The 19,202-nt window shown below is 27.5% G+C and overlaps 1 protein-coding gene across 8 annotated transcripts; it reads left to right on the plus strand.

Annotated features, from left to right (window-relative positions):
• Window positions 1-62: 62 nt before the first annotated feature.
• LOC114132556 (ras-related and estrogen-regulated growth inhibitor) lies at window positions 63-14,888 on the plus strand. 8 transcript variants are annotated; one of them, XM_027998065.2, is made up of 7 exons: window positions 63-224; window positions 1,553-1,655; window positions 4,195-4,334; window positions 4,418-4,564; window positions 9,749-9,901; window positions 9,984-10,107; window positions 13,518-14,888. In XM_027998065.2, exons 3-7 carry the CDS (start codon window positions 4,257-4,259, stop codon window positions 13,691-13,693), a joined length of 678 nt encoding a protein of 225 aa, XP_027853866.2. In that variant the 5' UTR covers window positions 63-224; window positions 1,553-1,655; window positions 4,195-4,256; the 3' UTR covers window positions 13,694-14,888. The 8 variants fall into 8 exon arrangements, 7 of the variants coding, with proteins under 7 accessions (XP_027853866.2, XP_027853857.2, XP_050060976.1 ...); XM_027998056.2 differs by having other exon boundaries at window positions 64-224; window positions 1,553-1,651; XM_050205019.1 differs by lacking the exon at window positions 63-224 and adding an exon at window positions 291-620.
• Window positions 14,889-19,202: the final 4,314 nt, after the last annotated feature.

Here is a 19,202-nt window from a genome sequence, read left to right on the forward strand (position 1 = left end):
AACTACCTGCCGCCGCGCGCCGATAGTTTTTACATTGAATTCTCGAGGAAGTGCAAACGAGACTCTTTGGACAACAGTGCAGGCGGAATGAGAGAGAGAGAGTTAGAGAGTGATAAAGTCAGAGAGAGGAATACGAATATTATGCGTGTACATGTGTGGTCTGTTAAATTCTATCGTGAGATGCAGAAGAACCAGGACCAAGGTCGACTCGGTGGCGATGACAAGTCAGTAGACGTACTTTATCCATTTTATATATTTTTTTTTATTTTTAGTGAAAAAAAATTAATCCGTCGTTAAACAACGAAACCACATAGGAGTCAGACGCATAGAGTATATCATGTTTTTATAATATATGGTTGACAGTTGACACCTAATAAATCTGGAATAAACTGTTCATTTATTTAATTTCAATTAAATTTATTTTTCGAAAATCTATTTTAAAAAATAATTTTGTTCAAATTATCAGATATCGGGCTTGAATAGTGCAGCATCGTACAATAAATTTCTTTTTTTCAAAAAAATGTGTTAATTGAATATTTTATTGAAGTCTTTATACTTTTGCATCAATTTGTAAATTTGATTAAAATAATAAAAATACGATGATTAGATTTGTTTATAAGGTAAATAATATTTTTACTTTTGTATTTAATTCTGCGATTTTTTCCTACCTGTGGATTTTAATTTCCATGCGTTATACTTTATGTTTACATTTTACGAGTATATGGTACAGATGTACCGAATGTCCTCGCTATATTATATACCTAGTAATAACTAATAAAGTATAGTCCAAACTTCTATTCCTTATGGTTCACACAATGTTTTCCAAGAAACTCGTCCAAGTGTAGTATGTACCAATTATACTTGTGATTTATTGAAATTTATATAGCACTATATAAATATATAGTATAATATAATAAAATCTAGTATTGACAACAGCATTATTAGTTATGCCTAGGTAACTTGTTTGCCAAGGTGTTTTATATATTAATGTTTTTATGTTCGAATAATGCGTACCTATGACTATACTCTTAGAACAATTTTAACGACCGGACAACACTATTATTGAAAAACGTGTAAATAATAATAACGATGTTACATACTATTACACCTTACACCCATATAAAGTATAAACGCATATATCTAAGATTGTAATAAGAAATTTTATCTAAAATTTTGATAAACGCATGTTATATAACTTTATTATTGTACAGAGTCAACAAACAGTATGGAAACATATATTAAATATTAAACATTTAAACGAAAATATATACCTATTTAATATTATAATATGTAATACGCATAATTAGTACATATTATTATCATATTAATGATTGAATGATTCACCCAAACACTATTCATACAATCATACATACAAGATATTCGAAGCTGTAAGTTATTATTATATTTATATACTTATTGATAAATCAGTATACTCGAATAGCTATTTTTTTTTAAGTCACTAAGTAAACTTTTATGACGATACAATATAAAAACAATTTCAGTACGATTAAATTCAAGTCGATTAAATATTGAAATTCTATTTTGATTTTAGCTGCATATCAGTTCGCTGTCTGACAATGCGAAAAGTAAATCAATATCGTCATTACCGAAGAATACAAATCAATAAAGAAAATCCTAGTACATTATCGCAGTAGGTATATAGTTGAATATTTTGTTATTATAAATATTATTTATTAACTTTTAAGTTTTAACAGACACTCTAATAGCAATTATTAAATAACTATCTTCTTCTTCTTGTAGATTTCATCCTTTAAGACCAGCCCTCTAAACAACTATAGGTAGCTAAGTCATCGGCGTATGCCAGAAGGCCTATCGTCGTTTTACCCATGCAGCGTTAAGACTTAGTGTTACTCTAACTCTATCAATCACATTTTTTCCTCTATCTTCTCTCATATTAGTTTAGAGAGAATAGTGGAAAAAGCGTCTCCTTGTCAGTAAAATAAATTAAATGTATAGGTATTTTGTAAAATTACAAATGAATTTCAAAATGTGTCTATACGCGTTTATATACTTAAAAAGAGGTCGACTTTACAAAATGTTATTATATTATTTATCTCTCTAGGCTCTCTATAAAATTATACTCCGACCTATAATAGTAATATGTAACTTTTGAATAACGTCGCGTACAGGTCCGGCTCAAGGGGTAGGGCGGCATTTAAAATTTTTATATTACAGATAAAAAAAATGTTTGATGTAGTATGTAAGGGGTGGTAAAACTCAAATTTCCTTAGGTATGTTTAAGCAATTGAGCAGGTCCTGGTCATGTTTAATGTAATATTGTAGTTGATATACCTACTAAAATTACGGTATAGTGTAATGAGTATATGATAATGAGTAAAAAAAACACACATATTTAATAACAAGGAATACGGATATATTGAATATTCGCAAATCTTACGGACACGGTGTACCCATATTGTGCATATTATATTCATAAAGGCGATGTGAAATTGCGCACAAAGGTCGTCCGTATAACACTGTTGTATTAATTGTATAATTTTATTATGCATCAAGCACATATATAATGTATATATTATTATGTACCCGCGAGTGGGTGCACACGTCGTCTCGATCGGAATACAATCGTCTGACGACCCGCCGAAAATGGCGCTTAACCATATAGTCAATACCATCGCGTGCCCGGCAAACGTCCGTAAGCATTACTTACACGTCCCTGTACACGGTAGACAGCCACTCGAATCGATATATCTATATACACATTACATATCATAATAAATATATAGATAGAATGTACACAGGTATATCGTATTATAACCCGACCAGACCACATATGCACACACACGACATTTGCGGTAAACATAATAATAATATTTTCGCACACACTCGTTCCACTATACGTTGACATTATTCTGACACTATATTTTCACCGATGTACGTATTATAATATAAATATATAATAATAATAATAGCATAATATTATGTCTTCGCCGTCGCCGCAGTCTATTATTTTAACTCCGCAGTAGTCGGGTATCTGCAGTCGCGTCAGGCGCCCCGCGAGTAATTTTTTTTTTAATAATATATAATAGCTTCAGTGTACGTCGTAATCTCGTACAAAGGTACGAAACGGTGCAGGGACGTGATATATCGTTTTTATATGTTAAGTGCAGTTTCCGAAATTAAATTCGTACATGGATTAAACGCCGTCGTCGTGTGGTACTATTGTTGCTCATCTACCAGACGTTTATTACTCCATAACCGTACCGCATCGGGGTCGGTCCTCGCGTAAAAATGTTTTACCTTCCTACATAATAATTATTATAATGTATGTCTTTACTTAATAGAATCCGCGTTGATAATAGACCCAAAATACATAGATCAACGTTCTTCCGCGATACACGCGACGCGCCGAAATTCTAATAATTATTATTCGCGGCAAAAACCTATGATTTATCGCATGATAATACCGTCATTATTTGAGTGTTTTTTTTTGTCACGATTGTCTGTAAAATATATTATAATATATAATTTTCACATAATATAGTTGCACGCTTTACATTATAATAACTCCGAACGTTATCGTGTCGAACAAGGTCGTTATTATTGAAGATCAAGGTCCGCGACGTTAAAATTATATTATTATAATACGCTTTTAACTCTTTTATTATTTCTTTGTTTTTTTTCTATTTCTCGTTATTTATTTATTTTTACTTGTCGCAATAAAATATTCACAACCAAAGGGGTTGTCCGTGAACTTCACAAATATTTGCATTTCCCTGTTTTTTTCTTGTCTGATTATATAAAAAAATATATTCCGACGAGTTGTCCAGCTGCCGTTTGCCATGACATCGACGCTGTACAATAAGATTGGACTTATACCCAAACAAAAACCGATTAGAGTAATGATAATGGGACAGCCCGGCGTGGGAAAAACTGGTAAAACACATGACAATCAATACCTTTTGTGACCTTTGTATATTTTTATATTCGTTTGGACCGTTTGGTCACCATTTTATAATTGTATTCAAAAAGATTTATAAATATATTATGTTCTACAAGGATGTTCATTCGCTGATTCTCTTTATATATACATATACATATACTTATATCATGTAATCATATATACAGGTTATATATGTGGAGAAAATATATATATATTGTATTTACCAGTTACCACATTACATAATATAATTTATTATGGTATGTGTATTGCAGCGCTATTAGTAAGGTTTGTGACGAAAAAGTTCATCGGTGACTACGACCCTAACCTAGAAAAAATGTACACGTACCAAGTGTGCATGGAATCGGAAACGGTCAACTTTGAAATATTAGACACCGCTGGATACGTACAAGACGTAAGAAAACGCCAGTCGCTTTTCCAAAAATCTTATCATTTTGTATACGCCTGCCAATTTATGACACCTGTTTATTGTGTTAGAAATCATGCAACTTGGAAATGAACATGCGTTGGGCCGACGTGTTCATATTGGTGTACTCAATTACGGACAAATGTTCGTTTGACGATTGCAGTAGACTCAAGTTTTTGATTAACTACAACAAAAAGAAACGTCGTCTCTCGACTAAAGTAAGAATTAGGCAAAACCCGTTTAAGCTACCATACCGATTTTATAATATAATACACGATACACGATAGCCACTATTTGTATACGCCAATATATTATACGAGTGCAACATTATGCTGTATAATAAAATTATTCATTAACCACAATAACTTCTTTCATTTTAAATGATCAAACGTTGTGTGAATTTTGAATATCAAACAATCACCATTGAATATTATGTCACTAATGTGAAATAAATCTCGGACGACCACTAAATTTCGCTATACTTAATTTAATTGGTTCCTATTTGCCCCAATGTATTCCATTTTGAAAAATGGATTTTTTTTTAAATAAGTCGAAATATTTTTCTACTAAATTTATCGCATATCACATTACTAATTAGTACCTATCTACTGATTTAATTATTTTCTACTTTTTGTAGTAAAATAGCCGAATTCGTACATTTCCCAGTGCCTAACTACCAGTTGTGCAAGGTATGTTTGTATGCTTGCACATCACTAGTAAAATGAGTGGCATAATTAGAAATTTCCCTTAGGTGGAAATTACATTTTTTTAGTAGAAAATTGTAAACTTTATCACTTAAAAAATAAAAACTACTTTTTAAAAAAATATTTAGGCCCCAAATTAAGATTTACACACTATGCTCCGTATAATGTGTAGTTGCGCCAACAACATTTCCCTCCTCGTTATTATAGAACTGTCAACTGGAGGTAATATAATAACAAACTAAAATTAAAATAATAATTTATAAAATAAATTTAAGATCGTTGAAGTGATCATTTGATGCAAACTTTCATCAAATATTTTAATCGTGTAATAATATCCCATAAAAGTTGTTCATCATACAATTTTTTAAACATGATTTTATACTGCAAAAATTACTTGATATCTAGGTATTCAAAATTTGAATTATATTTATTAATACTAGTTTGGTAATAGAACTAAATATAAATTAAAAATCAATTTAGCTGATCTTAATAAAATTTATTATTTTAAATGGGAATCAGTTAGAGTCAGTCAGAACTTTTAAGTCCGAAATGGGTTCTCGGTATGTTTTGACGTTTTGCGTTGGCAACCATATTAAATATTTATATGATAATATGATATATTACTAAATCTAAGTTATTATTATAGAACTATGTACCTACATAGCTACTATATGTTCTATAGGTACTTAGATAAAATTACAAGCAATCAAGTTGATAACCACCTATAATATTGTTTACAAAAAGTGTTGTTGGTAAAACAGATCTATAGCTAGTTGTTACCTATCGTTATTACTGTTATAATTAACTATACTTACTGATGAATATAATATTTATGAAAGTCATTGTTGACTAATTAAAACCATTTTTACTATAATTACTTCTGGTAATTTTTAACACTTATAAGAAAATACTATAAATTTAGGTAGGTACTTATAAACTGGCATAAAATATACAAACATTGTTATTAATTGCATTTAATAATTATAATCATATTAAACCTATGAATTCCAGTATATTAAGTAATTATATACTGCTTGTTAGTGAGTAACCGTAACGGACAATTTATTATAAATTATTATACTGTAAGGATTCTTTAATTTTTATATCACACAAGTGTATAGTGTATGTATATTTTGAATTTTTCACTTCAGTGACCAAATGTCTTCCTTACAAAAACTGGTTTGCCTAATATGAAGGTATTTTAATTAAAATTGTGAACTCAGATATTCTCAATATTCTCATATATCCTACAATAATATTTATACATAAATGCAAATTTTTTAAGGTTTCTTAATAATTATATCATATTTTATATTTTTATCAAATAGGACCGTCCATCGTAGCTTCGTAATACTCATAAAGCTTAAATTAGTTTTGGAAATCAATATACATTTTTCATGGACATCTAAGTATTTTATTAAAATTGTATTACTTTATATAACTTTTACTTTTTAGTCTTAAGATTCGGACACAAGATACATGTCATTCCTATGTGATAAGTGTATCATTATTCCACTCCATTTACCATTATTTATTTTAATGATATATCAGCTATACTTATTTAATTATATAGTACAATTTCATACATTTACTATGTTTCATATAATTATAATTATACTGTAGTCTATAATTACTAACTACAGCATTTATCGCATATTATTTATGTCTGTTATTTTGATGAGTTGTATTGCAAAACTACTAAATAAAATAATCCCTGTGGCTGGCCTTAAGCTTTAGATACTTATTATGATATTAATTAATACAGTATTACTGATATTATTTCCTATAGATGCATTTATACCACATTAGCACCTATACCTATAGGATGGTCGGGCTAGAGATAGTCATAAGTTATTGTTAAAATTAATTTCATTTAGTTTTGATTTTTTTTGTATATTTTTATAATACATTTGAATATTTTTACTATTATATAGCAGTATAACTTTATCTCATTTTGGCATCTAATTTTTACAAACAATTCCACATAGTTAACTAGGTATATTATAATCGTATTATATTATCCTCTAATATTAAATTAATCCTCTCTAGACCTACCTGACACAACCCGTCGATTGAAATAAAATCGTCTAAAGATCGTTTAACTTAATTATTATTCAAACTCAAATTTAAATACATAAAAAACAATTCTCAAACTCAAATTTCAAATAATTTATTAATTGTATTATTACTTATAGATATTGATATACATACCTATTTAGAGTGATATCAAAAGATATTTTCTTCCTTTTATCATGTCTTTCTCTTTTCATCAAATTTACTTATTGTATTATTTAATATAGATTATTAATGAAAAAACTATCAAAAAAAAAAAAAAAACACACACATATATATAGCTTTAAAAAAATAATCATTTTGAAATTATCCTATATTTTATATTTTTCTCATAATGTAAAATGTAAATGATAAAAAGAAGGATAAGTATCTGCTGTATATTAGCCAGTAGGTTTTGACTTTTTTGAGTATTGGTATTTGGTAGCTTGTTATTGAGTAGATAACTATAATGAATTTACCTATTACATTTTAGTTCAATGATAAATTATTGCATTTTTACAAAAAAAAACAATTCTAGCCTCTGGTTGTAAACAAGCCAGTGCCTATAAATCTATGAATATTTTATTATATATATTTATACTACAGACTAGGATATATATTTTCCATTGAGTGGTAAAAAAATGGTTTATGTTTTAATGACCTGAATACCACAAAACTAAATCTTGTATAGAAAATGCTAATTTAAACAACTGGTGTATGTTTCAAGTGTCAAGGACTAGTAATTTTTAGCTATAACAAAAATCTAAAATTATTTGATGGTAAATCGTAATTTTAAAAGTGAATTTTGGATTTCGTTGAAAATTTTAACCTAAAATGACATTTTCATTTTCATTTATAATTTTTAAGTTTTTTTTTTTAATTGAAAATTTCAGTTAGGTATCTATAAATAGCTAAAAAAAAACAAAATACTTTATTTTACTTGTTACTTTAAATTTAACCGTGTATAGATAACACTAATATAAATATTTGGTGGAAATTTCAAGTATTTATAGTGATTCATTTTTGAGTTACAACAATATAAAAAAAATCAATTTTGTATTTTTGTCCAAAACTGATTTTGCGTGAAAATTCCCGTTTTTTCGTCACTTTTTAGTGATTTTTCCCAATTTATTTAAAAACTTCTGGAAACTTCTTACTTATGAACTCTATAATGCACCAAAGATATTCACTTTGCCATCGGAAACCACCCCTAAAGTTTTTAATTGAAATATTATTTCCACAAGTTATGTTATACATCAGACACTAAAACAAAAAAACATAAGTACATCATTGTAAAAGCAATAGGTACATTCATCACTTCGTTTAGAATCTAAAATATATACATATTTAGGAATGATTGATCCTAAATCCTAATTGACCAATTTAATCATACGAAAAATATAGACTTGTTATAATATAAATAATTTGTTCCACTCATTGAAACATGGAATGTGCACATTATCCATGGAGAATTTACACAAATTAGCACTAGAAATATTAAAAACTACCATAGCTAGTAGGTCCGTTCCTTCCACTTTCTCACTAATAAGTTTTAATAAAAATATTAAGTTAGCTAAATCTCTTCAATGTACCTAAACATAAATAGCTTACAATTTATTTTTCATTTAAATATCCAAATTTTTCGAAAAACGTGTTACTTGAAATAGAAAAAAAAAATATGAAAACCTCGTTTTTCATTTTCAAACTTTAGCCATTAAAATGTGACAATTTTTTTCGTTAGCCACACCGAACCGTTATAGATGGGCAAAATATTTTTAAAATTATATCATGTCTAAAAAATGTCTTCTAGGTATATTTGATGAAAATTTCAATTTATTAATTATAATAGAAGTTGTTGACAAACAATATTTTGAGTAAATTATCCCGTTTTCCATAATTATGAATTCAAATTTTGTTTTATTTTTTGTAATAACATTTTTTTGAAATTTATAACTAAAAATATAAATATTATACCAAACATTTATATATCATACAATCAAGATTTATTAGACTTGATAAAAATTATAATTTTCAAAATGTTTTGGCTCTTTATGTGTTATTTATAAATGTTTAAAACCTTTTTTTATTAAACTATACATTATAGCTTCATATTTTTATTTTTTTTTTTTTTATCAAAATTAAATAGATATCTGTTTACATATTCTATCCCTAAATAATTTTATATTACAAAAAGTGATGAAAACAGTCTTCAATTTAAGGGTTTCCTTAACGACCTTAACCCTAAAATATATAATTCTGACAAAACTAAAAGTAAAATAAACTTTATAACTATGAATTTTCACTAATGACGCATCTCTCAAAATGTTTGTACATTTTAAGATTATTATTATTTAAAATACAATATAGTATACTTATAACTAATTTATAATTATATATATATGTGTAACACACATAGTATGCAATTATAATTACTTTAATATTTAGAATTTTTTAAACACTAATTGCAGTCTACTTTATTATAATAATGTAATAATATTATCTCAAATATGAAATAAAAATATTTATAATAACATTAACTGCGAAAAAACTGGATTACTTCATAGTTCATGTATGTATACTCAATTAACACAGTAAATATTAAATAATATTATATATTGATAATCTTATAACGGACCTGATCTCAAGGATCACCCATTTGACGTGCCAGTAATACTAGTCGGTAACAAAGTGGATCAACAGTATGATCGAATGGTAACGTATGCTGAAGGTCGGAAACGTTGCCAAGAACTTGGGTGCGTGGCTTTTCATGAGATTTCAGTGCGAGAAGATGTTGATCAAGTCCGTGAAATTTTTACATAATTTAAAAATTATATAATTATAGTCTTTTTTATTTTGATTGTGTATGATGTATATATTATAGGCATATGCGGTATTCAAGGAAGCGTTTACATGCTGGAAATCAATGTCTAAAAATCCAAAACTAAAACGTTCTTCTTCTGATCACGGAGCAGAAGCACTCTTCAATTCGGCATCTAGATTTATAAGTATTTATATACTATTATCATTTAACCTTAATATGTACAAATTTAGATTTCATATTTACAAATTAAGAAATTGTACGAATAACAAATACAAAAAAATCTTATACAGTTATAGGTACCTACTAATTAATGTTAAAAGTTGAAATTACTAATTAAAAAGGAAAGTTCCTAATAGACACAAAACATTAACTACCTAACGGAGTCATTGCACATGTAGTTAATAGTGAAATGAGAAATATAAAATGAAGCAGAAGAAAGAGGAAGAACCTCCAACATTTTATTGTTTATGAATAGGTATAATAAGTGTATTAAGTACAAATCGTATATCATAATAGGAATTAGGTATATTGGTATGTAGTTATTACTAATAACCTATTAGAGTTAGATCAGAGATGGAAAATCCTAGGTACACTTGCCCAAAATAGCATTTAAATACACATATACATATATTTTTTTTTTTTTTTTACTTAATAGATACAATATATTAAAAAATTTAAATTAATATACTTTTCATATTTTTCTTATAATACGTATCTTGTGGCATGCAGGAAAATAAATAAAATATCAAGTTATTTTTAGCACGTAACGTTAAAAAAATTGCCATCCTTGAGATAGATATAAAATAAAACCTCTCCCCCATTTTTAAATTACATTTTTTTTTTTTTTAAATCTTTGACTTATAAAGTTTTTTCTACCTTATTTATTCAAAACCATTCGAATCAGTACAGATCGTACAATTTCTCGGAGATTTGACTCGAGTTTTATGCACTTCATACAATATTTATACTTATTTTTGAAACTTTCTCCACACATGTAGAGTAGTAAAATATATTTTTTTAATCACATTCTTCCTTATTGAGTTCAAACTTGAATCACGTAGTTTTTTTTTAACAACTTTGAATTTAAAACTAACTTTTTAATTACCTAACTTCGTATGTGACTGTTTTAGTACATTTTGTACGTAGTAAAAGAAACTTAAGAAACATGGCTTTTTATTATTACTCGCATTAGATGAACATATTTTTGTTCTTTTTTGTTGTAAACAATTTTGTCATTTACGAAGTTAATTAAAAAGTTTAAATTCAAAGATGTTTAAACTTTAAAGAAAATAATGTGATTGAAGTTTGAACTCAGGAGTAACTGAGTAAGAGTGGTTCATTTCACTTGGCATGCCTGGAAAAAAATTCAAAAATAAGTATAATATTTAATGCTGTGTGCAGTACAAAAAATTCGATTTAATTGAAGGTCATCCTGCTGAAATTATATTTAGTTGTATACCTTAAATCGTGATCATACTATATAATAAATATATATAATATATATATATATATCTTAAACTAATAAAACCTAATTTTGTTGTTATTGCCGGTAATAAATACAATATGTATTAGTAATTAATTCGTGTAAAATACGTAGGTAAATAGATATTAATATTATAGGGTCCCTGATTAATATTTAATGTTATATTTATTAAAATATTATATTATGTATCTGAACATTCTGAGCAATAAGCATCATATTATTATTATGTAAATATTTTTCATTAAACTTGAAAATTAATTTATATAGCTGATAATATAAAATATTTTATATGGCTAATAAATTGAATCTACTATAAAATCTAATATTTTGCAATATTATCGTCACACGTTTAACCATATAATATACTATATATTTTATATGGTGGTCCGGTTGTAGATACTATGATGCGAAATATAAATTATTTTAGCAACGTTTTCCTACATTTTAGTAGCCTTACCAGTATTAGCATAAAATTGAAAAACCAATTTATTTATTTATTATAAAATAGATATATCAAACATTTATACAACTACTAGCTTTTTAATTTATCAATTCTACCTTTGTAATGAAGCTGTTTTCACTCATAATTTATTTTTCTATAATTCTACCCATTATATTGTTGAGTAGAACCGTTCTCCTAAGAATTGAGGTTTCGCATCAACATAGCCCTAAACAAAATTTAATACTGTAATATGTGTAATATGTTAATATGTATTTAATAGATTCCAGTGTTTGGACTAAGAATGCATTGGTAATATTTACATACGACATCGGATATAATGTGACGATTTGAAACTCTACCTAGGTAACCGTTCTAGCCAAACACGACACGATTCCAAGAAAAAAATCAGAAAAAAAATTATGCAAGTTCATATAACAATAATATATTAAGTATTTGTTTTCAACTACTTATAAATTATTATATTAAATAGGTATGTACATCGCAGTTAAATCATGGCCCATGGCCGTCGCATTTAAACGTAATGCCATGTAAAAACCCAACGTACACGGATACACATTACACATACGTTATCGTCATTACAATATACCATCTTCATGACTTCATCCCGATATTTATATATATGTACCTTTACGTTTTAATTATTCATTTTTAAAGGAATAAAAAATAATGTAGATATAAGACACATCAACAGATACATTAACTACGTGTGTATAACTTCGTGTTGTGAACAATCAGTTTTGACTCTACAGGCATTAGTCATAAATGACAAATAGATGTATATGTTATTATATACTAAGTACAAGTCATTTTATAAGATTTTTAATAATCCTCATTAAAAATTCAAAAAAAAAACACTCATAATAATAGTAGGTATATATAATTGGTTATACGTACTTTTGGTGGTTAATAAGTGGAGGGGTGGGAGATTGTGGGCATAAATATGTACTGTTATACTAATTATAGTTATTGCTTTTTAGGTTTTTTGCTAAGATCGTTATGTAAAATTCGTTAAGTATAAAAATAAAAATGTTTAAATTGTTTAGTTATATGTACCGTTAAATCTAACAAACATTGAAGCATCCTGCGAATTCCTACAAACTGGAGGCAAACTTATAACTATTTAAAATGCACGGTTCACTGCTAGTGGCTTACTCTTTTTGCAACCATTTTGAGAGAATCGATTTTGATCAATCTGTAGTGTTGTATCTCGGAATTCCGGGTACAGTTTTTGCCTTTAACAACTTCATCACCGCTCCCCTACAAAATCTCATACCTTTAAGCAGATTCAAGTCAACACGCGTGCTGTTATAGTAGTTATTTCAATATTCAAAATTTATCAGTGGCACAAATAAAGGAGCTTAGGTGGGTTTAGCCTCCCACTCAATACTAAAAAAACTCAACAAGCCCCCTCGAATAATAAATAAGCAACAATCTATATAGATGCTATATGTTTATATAGATTTTTCTAGAATTTCTTATATAAGTTTATAGCGTTATCTGTTAAATTACACTTGTTAATAATATTAAAGAGACTGAAACACTCTCATCATAGAACTTTAAACATTTGCACCAACATCACTCTCATTTTTAATATTAACAACAAAATTATATTATTGTGTACTATATTATAATGTATAAATCGATGCAGGTTGGCCGCTAGTGTTCGGTGATAGTGCGTGCAGTTCGTCAAATCGGACAGAAGATACTCCAGAGTTCCGGGCCAGGGCTTCGACGGAGGGACACATCCGGTCAGGGGCAACGGGTAACCGGTACCTGCCCACGCTGTCTGCAAGAGGAAGTATTTGCTGCTACTTGAAAAAATGAAAGTCAACACTGTTGCATATAAACATTAAACATGCACAAGATATTAAATCGTATTATATATTAAGCCATACGTATTATTTGTGGCGAATTCGCGAGTGGCATCGATAATTTGTCTTGATGTACCTACAATAAAACATGATGCGACACAAACAATGTATTATGCATAATTATTATTCGTTAATACACGTGTTATAATTATAATTACATAACTTATGTACTTATGTATGATTAATGTAAATTATAACGATCACGTGCTGGCGGAAACACGAACAATATTATTGACTCATAATACACCTATTTACACGCATAGACAGTAAATACAATGCCTACATAACACCTGTAACAATATGCGCATAAGTGTTTTTACAACGTTAAGACGAGATTACTTGTCAAATTAAACTTTATATACATATACGCACTTGCTTGGATAATATAAGATAACAGGGTAACAATTTTAAGCTAACATCGGATCTTTCACCAATATAATACGATATTGTATCGTATTTATTTTTCACGACAAAACAATTAAAGTTTTAGATTTTAATAATTTTTAATCATAAAAATGAAAATATTATATCTAACTATCAATATAATAATAAAAAGGCTGTACATTTTCATAACTGATGACTTACCCATTGACCATTATAATAAATGATAATTAATACTTACCTAGGAAAAAATGAAACATAATAATATGATTAGGTTTTAACAGTGCACCAGTGCTCGTAGAACTTATATTCTTTAATTCTTATATGATAAAACTACCTACCTGTTTAATTAGGCCCTATGATAAAGGTCAGGATTTTTATGTAAATACGGGCGGCTTTCATTTTTTGAATAACTCAAAATAACAAATCATTTGGGCGAAATTTACACACACCCCTAATGTATCATATACATCGTTTGCAGGGCGAGCCAAGTTATTAATTTATGAAATTTAGCAAAAATTAAAAAAAAATAATTGTTATACACATAATATTATTCTTAAAAAATCATTTATAAAATTTTAACTTATAGGCGACAATAATCATTGACAATTTGACCAAGTAATGCATACCAACGACATATAGACTATATAATATATGTTTTCTTTCCTTTTTTTAGAGACTTAGGACTCTCAGTTAACTCTAACTGATATGGTTAAAAATGTATTAAATTGTCATAATATTGTATTAAAAATAGTAACTAATTTTTTTATTAGTATGGTATATTTTTCTAATATAATCTATTATTGTTAATTTTCCTGTTTGATATTCTTCTCATGATTTTAAATACCTAGAATAATTTTGATTAAAACTCTCGACGTTTCGTTAGGTAAGTATAGAATCTATGGGTAATTTTTTTCCCTACTCGATTAAAAATGGCTGTAAACTATATATTTCTATAAAATTGCATGAAAATTAAGTTTTTATAAATAATAAGTAAATTAAATTAATTAATTTAGCTTTGATTTATAGAATTAATTATTATTATTATTATTATTTTTTTTATTTGACTTCAAGCTATTTATTTAAGAAAAAAGATCAAAATTTGTAAGAAATTTACATTTTCAAAATGTCATTTTGTTTTCTTCCGTTACGTTTTTTTGCTATATACATTTTCCAGTCATCCAGTATTTATAATTTCTTATTTCTTAAAGTATTTTTAATATTTTGAAGGTACCTACCTTATGGTACTCATGGCATATTATTTTTTACATATTATATACCATTATACATAGGTACCTATATTATAATGGCCTTAATTAAGACTCCCGCCTCTTTGCTATGAAATTAATACCTACCTACTTCAAATATCGAATCATTATTTTTTCAAAAACAAAAATCGCTCGATTAATTTAAGTGCCTTCAATTAAAAAAAAATCACCTTGCTCGTTGAGTGCTGGCGGCCTATATAATAATATATATATATAGGTACACATCAATAGGAAATAATTTTCTCCACAGACACGCGACATACCTATAATATAATAATAACTGTGCGGAACTGATGATTTAGGTATAACTATGTCCTAAGATATAATATCCGCGGTACTAGCTATATACTATTAAACCGGGCGATGATAAAATAAAATATATACCTATATGTGTTTATTTCTAACATTATAATTGTGTGGAATTATACATACATCCATACAGGAAACGATGTTTACTACTTACAACATGTATGAATGGTATATATTGTAATAAATAATATACTATACGCATGCAAGTATGCGGCACGACGTCTTTATGTATATATACACAAACACGACGCGTTTACGTGAACATATTTTAGATTTTGAAATCTATATAGGTACATTCCTTTTTATTTTATTATTAGGTATACAGAGCATAATTTATAGTTTCGAGTTTAACATTATACACATATATAAAGTGATTCACCAAACATATTTACCCCCCTCCCTCCACTTTTCATCAATATTGCAACATTCAAAATCTGATTTTTGGAATTTTTAAGCATACTTAGGTATATACTTAAAGAACACATTTTAAAATTTTTGAAATTTTTCTATTAGGTACTAAAAGAGTGTCTTGTGGTAATACAAATTACAAACTTATGTTTTTCAAACGAGTACCCATTTTTACTTTAATTTAATTATTATAGATATTTTTAATATTGATGTAACTAATTTTCAATTCACACTGAAAATTGTTTAATAAAACACTTTAATAAAAACGATTATGGCAGTTCAATTTACTATAAATCCATGTGTCATATTATAGGTAATATACGAGTAGATAACTAAATATTACTATCAGACACGAAATGTAAAAAGTGAAGAATCATCATATGCATATAGGTAATATAATGTACGAAAAATGAAATAGGTACCTACAATAGAAAATCGGTATAATACCTATGTATGATGTATTCATATTTATAATATAAAAAGATGTACCTATTAATTTCTTAGTGAATTCTATAAAAAATCATGACCTAATTATATAAGAGGAAACAGTGTTAATACATAAGCTTCACTTATACACAGTTGTCTACAGTACAGGTCTATAATATGTCCTTGATTTGAAGAGTCGATTGTGACCTTCTCGATATTATACATATTGTAATTATAATGTATACATATATATTTTTCCATCTATTTTCACTAAATCTGTATCATAATAATAAATTATATGTGAACAGATCAATGAACATTTGGCCAATAGCCAACTATCAACATGGCTGGTAGATGGTATTTAAAATTTTGTAATTCTATTGTAAGTACCTATTCCAGATTATTCCTATATAATGCGTGCTCAGTTTTTTTTTAAAGGGGACGAGAGTACCTATTACATTTGTGAGTATTTTCAGACCACGATAAAATAAAATATAAGTATACCTACATTCTTGCATTTGCCTGTAGGTGTCAGTTAATTATAATAATATAGGTATCATAAAACGCGTGTAAAAGGATATTGTACATTATTATATAGATGTGTTATTATAATTATTAGTTACATCTTAGGTTTTCATCACCCATGATGGTGATAATTATGCTTTCATTACTTTTTCAAATATTATTTTAAATGATAAAAATAAGTCAAACATTTGGAGGAAAGAGAGCACATATCATGATAAGTACTTAACTACTTTTATTCCCTCTAAGCCATACACACACACTCCAATTCCTAGAAAAAAAAATATTTTTTCAAATAACCTAATAATAGTTATATCAATAATTTAATTAAATATAGGTATAGATTTAGTAAATAACCGCAATACAAATAAATTATTGTGTTTTAAGTCATAATACATATTTTTAATACCTAGGTATTGAAAATTTAAATTGTAAATTTAAAAATTGTAGGTACTTGCCAAGGTATCTAATAGGTTAGAAAAATTATTGTTGAATTATTCTTAAAATGTATACTTTCAAATTAAATTTTAAATTATTTTTGGATTCTAAGCGGAGCGATGAATGTAGGTTAGGTAGGTACCCTTTAGTTTTACAATGTGTTTATTTTTAAGTTTATCTTCGCCTTTTGGATCAGTAAAAATGCTTCAATTTATAACCTCAATATATTTTCTAATAGGAAAGTGAATTTATAATCGATACTTTAAGAGATCAGAAGTAAACAATTTGTTATAGAAATTTAGACTCAATTATATAGGTATGTAAACGAACTACGAAGAACAACACTTAAACATTTACGTATAAGTATTATTATATCTTATAAGTACATTAAAATTTTCTATTAAATTAATTTTAAGCTATTGCTTATTTTTAAGTACAAGTGTACGATGTATACTGTTTTATAGGAGCACCCATAGAAAGCGGCCAATCGGCGCCATTGTACCCAATGAGATTCTTTAATGAACAAAAAGTAAGTCATTCTATAAGTTTTAAAAATAACGAATTTATTTTCTTTTAAAAGTTTTTAGTTGTACATTTTTATCAGTGTACACATGGGTTTATAATTTTATTTTATTAAATTACTGCGGTCATTGACATTTGAACTTATATTTATTATGTGAATATTAAATAAATAAATAAATAAATAAATATTAATATACCTACATAAATGTAATTTTTCACTCACTGAGCTGATTTTCTGTGGGCGCCCATGCTGTTCTACAAGTCGGCATTAGCTTAAAAGTTAACCTCATTTCATTGTATTCAAATTTAATACATACTTTACAGTGAATTCTCAATAAAAAGATACACTCGACGCTTACGTAGCAACTATTATCTAAAAACCCCTTTTTTCATATACCACTAGGTATTAGTACTAAAGCGCCTTTTAAACCTTAGTCACATGATTGGTATGGTGCAATAGTTCCCAAAATATTGTAATGTCAAGGGTTCCCCATTTATATAAGATATATGTGATATACGCAAAAAAACATACTCGTCTTTAAACTACTATACCTAAAAAATATTTGTTTAACTAACTTTGAACAATTCAAAGTTATATAATACTCTTAATATTGGTCATAAAAAATTACTTCTTGATGTAGGTAATATATAAATTTGAATCCCGATTTTTAAACAAATTGAAATGAATCAATTTTGGATTAAACTTAGGGACAAATTCCCATCAAAAGCTGAAAAAGCAATTACCTAGCTTTTTACTCTATAGTAGTAATTCTACTACTTTTTGTAACAAACTAGCTATACTGTTGTATGACTCAGTGGCGTATTTAGGCCCCCCCTAAATACGCTACCGAGTAATACGCCCCCCCGGATGATATGGGTGTTAGAACACCCCCTATCGGCCGTATGTATTATGTTATATTTGTTGTCTTAGTATTAGTACCTATTATTTATTTTATATGCTTTATAATAAAAAAGTTTTCTACAACCTACACATACTTATAATAATTTTCACTAATATAATAATTTATATCAATATACTTATGATTTGTGTTAATATATTATGAATGGTGTGAAGGTTCCTCCTCCACCTTCCATGACACTATTAAATATTCAAATACCCCCGTAAAATGAATTCTATGTACGCCACTGGTGTGACTGGTGTTACCTCTAATGCTTATACCAAAAATA

This window comes from Aphis gossypii, chromosome 1, assembly GCF_020184175.1.
Source record: "Aphis gossypii isolate Hap1 chromosome 1, ASM2018417v2, whole genome shotgun sequence".
Classification (NCBI taxonomy): Eukaryota; Metazoa; Arthropoda; class Insecta; order Hemiptera; family Aphididae; genus Aphis; species Aphis gossypii.